At 44.3% G+C, this 4,508-nt stretch overlaps 1 protein-coding gene across 1 annotated transcript; it reads right to left on the bottom strand.

Moving 5' to 3' along the window:
• Positions 1-474: 474 nt before the first annotated feature.
• Positions 475-2,594, bottom strand: LOC109422820 (uncharacterized). Its single transcript, XM_029861707.2, has 3 exons — positions 2,317-2,594; positions 1,629-2,237; positions 475-1,560 (listed from the first exon to the last, which is right to left on the bottom strand). The coding sequence occupies exons 1-3, from the start codon at positions 2,350-2,352 to the stop codon at positions 523-525; spliced, it is 1,683 nt and encodes a 560-aa protein (XP_029717567.1). The 5' UTR covers positions 2,353-2,594; the 3' UTR covers positions 475-522.
• Positions 2,595-4,508: the final 1,914 nt, after the last annotated feature.

Here is a 4,508-nt window from a genome sequence, read left to right as displayed (position 1 = left end):
CGCTCCGCCATGAGCGAACCTTACTTGGTTTAGACGGCGACGAGTTGGTAGTGGTGTACTCGCGTGCGTGCGATGCGATCATGCCTAAGCAAGTCCGCCCTAGAAATGGGAGGCCACCGGCTTACTGATGGACTCAAGCGATTGCGGACCTGCGCTGCGCCTGCCTACGGGCTAGGCGGCGGATGCAGCGAGCACGATCTGAGAAGAACGAAACGAACGTGGACTGGTGTTCGCCGCTACAAAAGCCACGAAGAAATTTCCTTGACTTCCTGGCAGAGGAAGCTCTCAGGTGATCAATTGATTTGTCTTTATTACATATAGAGATTTTCAGACCTTGGTTGGTTCGTCTCTTTCGCTCTCAGTTAATAACTGTGGAAGTGCTCAGAGAACACCAACTTAGAAAGCAGACTTTGTTCCAGAGAGGACGTGGATTTCTGTTTTCTCTACAAACACAAAAAAAAACTCAATTTAAAATAAAATTTTGATGTAACTTTTTGTATCTCGATGTTCTACATCTCTCTATCATTCAAGCACATCTTCGTCAACCAAACTTACCATAGGTTTCAATCCGAAAATATTAATCTGCTCCTTAGCAGCCAGGAACCCTCGAACATCATCGTACCGCTGAACACTTTTCTCGAACTTGATTGCATTGCGCTGATCTTCCTCTTGGTCGTCTTCCGAGTCGCTACCGTAAACCGTCCTCTTTACAGGTACTTGGTCCAAGCTGCCTTCATCGTCGCTGGCCTCCTCATCCGAGTCAACCATTTTGATTCCCTTGTCCTTTAGCGCCTGCCTTTCCCGTTGTTTAAATTCAACACCAATGGGTTCGATCCGTTCCCGCAGCTGCACCAAAACAGGCTTAAAGTGTCGCTTAACGATTCTTGAGTTGATGCTTTCCAGATCATCGATAGTTGGCACCGATCGTCGGTCGTCTTCTGCCAGACAATCGTGTTCGGTCCCATCCACAGCGAAGAACTCATCTTTGATACAGGGTTTGTCCTGCTCGCAATAGACTCGATCTGCACCAGGAGGCATATCTAATGGTTGCTCTGAGTTTTCGGTGAATCTAGCATCAATTTCAAGCTGACTTTCATTGTCATCCTTATTGATCAGTTTTTTCATTGTGATTAACAGTCGTTGACATTCTTCGGTGGAAGCACTGAGATCGTTCATGACGGCTTCCATTGATACGGCTAGGTCTTGTAACTGACCTACTTCCTTGTTATCCACCAGACCCGATACTGTTTCATCTAAAACCCTTTCGATTTCATTATACCGATAGACGGTACTGTAAAGCTTGGCGGACAAACTCAACGACAGTGATCGCAGATGAGTCAGTTCGGGTGGAAGCGAATTAACCGCAACTCGGGGAGCACGTTTTCGGTTAGTGTCCAGTATTGCAGTAAGTGGTGATAAGCATAGCGATTTTTGATCATTCAGCTTTGAACTTAGTTCCGGAAGGTTGCACCGGTCTAAGTCCGATAGGCCACAAGCGATGGAAAGGACGAGCCGTGTTAGGAACTGAGATTGCATGTACGCGAATACGTTGTAGTAGTCCTGAAAAAGAGGTTTAAGAATCCCAAACATCTTGAAATTGTTCACGAAGTGTCTGTGTATTAATTCACCTTTATCGCTCGGGAACTTCTTGCGTTCTCAACGGCGCCCTCGGAGAACAGTTCACAATCTTCCAGTGACTCAATTGGCGCGTACAAGCTATTCCACCGTTCCGTCAGCGGACATTCCCTCTCCAATCGCTTCACAGCAGAGTGAATCAACTTGACGGTCTCAATGCAACAGCTCGCACAGTTGCCAACGAACGAACCCATTTCGAATCCGGATTTATCTAGGGAATCCTGCACACCCCGAAGGTGTTGACTTTCGTTCAGGAAGAGAAGATTTTTCTTCACAGCCATTTCAAACTGCTCCAACGCGTGAACAAAATGTTCCAGCTGCTTCCGCTGCCGTTGGTATCGATATTTGTTGAGGTATTTTATGCCGCAGCATGCACCATAAGCGGCAATCAATGTGGAAATCGGATAAAGCCATTTAGTGTTGGCAGGAAGAAAATAAAATCCGATGGGAATCGATCCCAGAGCGGCTAGCTTGCCTGCAGAGAAGTATGAATGTGATCCAGTCTGCGTGATTTGCTCAAAGCACTCTTCTAGTATTTCGACATGATCAATTAGTAATCGTTTTGAGTTTAAAACTTGCAGCAATATGTCCTTTTGGTGTTCCTAAAAATAACAATGCATGACTTCCCACGTTATAGGAGAGTTTACTGTAGCTAGAAAAAAATACTAGTTTTCGACTTACCTGAAAGCCACCGATTTCCGCAATGAAATGTGACATTTTTGTTACTTATTGCACTGTGTGAACTTAGCCAGTTGTGAAGTTGCTCTCACAAATAAATATTGTGAATCTAATACACAAGGAATCTTAAAATTTAAAAAATAGTCAACTATTTTTCCTTGACTTGAAAAATAGTTTTGTAACTACCAGGTTTACGTTATCACTAATAAAATTACAAATTACAAATTAAAAAAAAAAAAAAAACTATTTTTAGAGCAACTTACGTACCGACCGGCAAAAGCACAACAAAAATGCATTTTTGTGCAACAAAATCAAAACATCCAAAATGCAACTTTCCAGCTGTCAAAAGTTTAAATAACTGCTACCAAAATTTTAGACACGCTCAAAATGCTTAACGCAGAAATGTACACGGATCCACCAATCCACAGAAAAACAGATCCACCCGCTTCCCATCAATCACCTTTTAACGGTTCCATCAAACTTTCGGTAGTTGATCAATTGACTCCTTGCTGCGCTGACATCGGTTTTTGCTACTGTGGTATAGTTTAGCAGACCGCTGAGTAGGCGGTGTGTTAAGAAAGGAAAGATTAAAAAATTACGTCCATCGTTTTTCGGGATTTCTAGACCCCCCCCTCCCCCCTCTGTCACGCAATTTCCCTATACACGTACTGTCACACATTTCTAGAACCCCCCCCCCCTCCCCCAAATGTTGGACGTAATTTTTGAACGTTCCCAAAGATCATTAGTAATAGAACTGTCAAGAGAGAATCACCACATCACCACATTGGCGACGAGAAACAAGAACCCCAGCACTTGAGGAAAGGCGGTGTAGCTCCAGCAGCTTCTAAGGTTTTCAAATGGGAATTTCATCCGAAGTTGTAACACCGACGAACCGACGTGACAGTGGTGATTCAAAACTGTCCCCCCCCTAATTTAACGGTCGACCAGCGAAGCGAGCGAACGCTTCTGTCAAAACAGCGCAGCCGCAAACCTCTTCCTATACGAATATTAGCGCATTTGCCCAAAAGTACACGCGGCAAATCACTGAGGAAAGGAACAGCCGCGTTTTTTGCTCCCCTTTTACTCAATTCTTATGGGAGATAACATCAACAATCAATATGCAACTGGCAATTCGCCCGTGACGCCAGTTTCGTCAAATTTCAACGACCCCAATCCCCCAGTACATCGTTTTTGAATGAAGCCTAGGAGGCGGCGCTTTTGACGCTGCTAACTGTCAACCGTGTTTTCGTCTACTCATTTCAAATTTTGTCGACAACAAGTGAGCACAATTAGCGGAAACCAATTGAGTTTAAAAATAATACTTAATATAAAACCTTATTATGTTGGTTTATTCAGTTAACCTCATGGATATGCTAGAGGATTATCCTCAGAAGGGTTCACTTTGCCATTGAAAGGCACACGGTCCCTAAGGACGTTTAACACAGCAGATTTCCATAGGAGAGCCAGGTACAACGCAGAAACGTCGGCTTTGCTGATACGAAGGGATTTTTTTCCGATGGAAAATCGATTCAACTGCAAACCCAGTGAATTTCACACCGGGACCCTATCCTCTCTACCTACGTGCCAAGGTGCGTAGCCACCATGCTGCAGATCAAATCAACTGTAGCTTTCGGGATGGGCTCAAAAAACCTCGATTCTCCATTCTCCCAGAATCCTTTTTGATTTTTTGGGTTTCCTGTAGGCGAATTTCGGCGCACTTTTTCTTCGAAGAGACGATTTTTTTTGCTGGTGAGTAATGGAAGAAAATTTCTTCTCTTCCAAGAAATTGTGCGCCGGAATGCGGCCACTGGACGTTTTCGGACGAGGGAGAAGTAGTGTCTAAGTCAAAGGTGTGGGTGGACCCTTGTTGGAAAATACTTTGTTTATTCATTTCATTTTAATAATTTACACTGGACCAGTCTGTGCTGTTGCACAAGTGAGATGTGCATCTTTAGCTTCGATAGAATTGACCGGGACTCGGGAACGATAAGGCAAGAATGACTTTGAAGGGAGTGCGCTTGGGAGTGCGCTTTTATTGATAAATGACCAATAAAGTGGCCCTAGGTCTTTCGATGACGCAAGTGGGGGTCACTTCATGTAGGAACCGGATGAAAGGCAATTCCTTGATCGCTCTGAGAGCTACAGCCAGATGCTTTTCCGTGGACGCCGAAGCAGACGGTTTTCGTGTCAATTTT

This window comes from Aedes albopictus, chromosome 1 (genome assembly GCF_035046485.1).
Source record: "Aedes albopictus strain Foshan chromosome 1, AalbF5, whole genome shotgun sequence".
Lineage (NCBI taxonomy): Eukaryota > Metazoa > Arthropoda > Insecta > Diptera > Culicidae > Aedes > Aedes albopictus.
The sequence above is the reverse complement of the archived record's forward strand: the minus strand, read 5'-3'. Positions and strand labels throughout refer to the sequence as shown.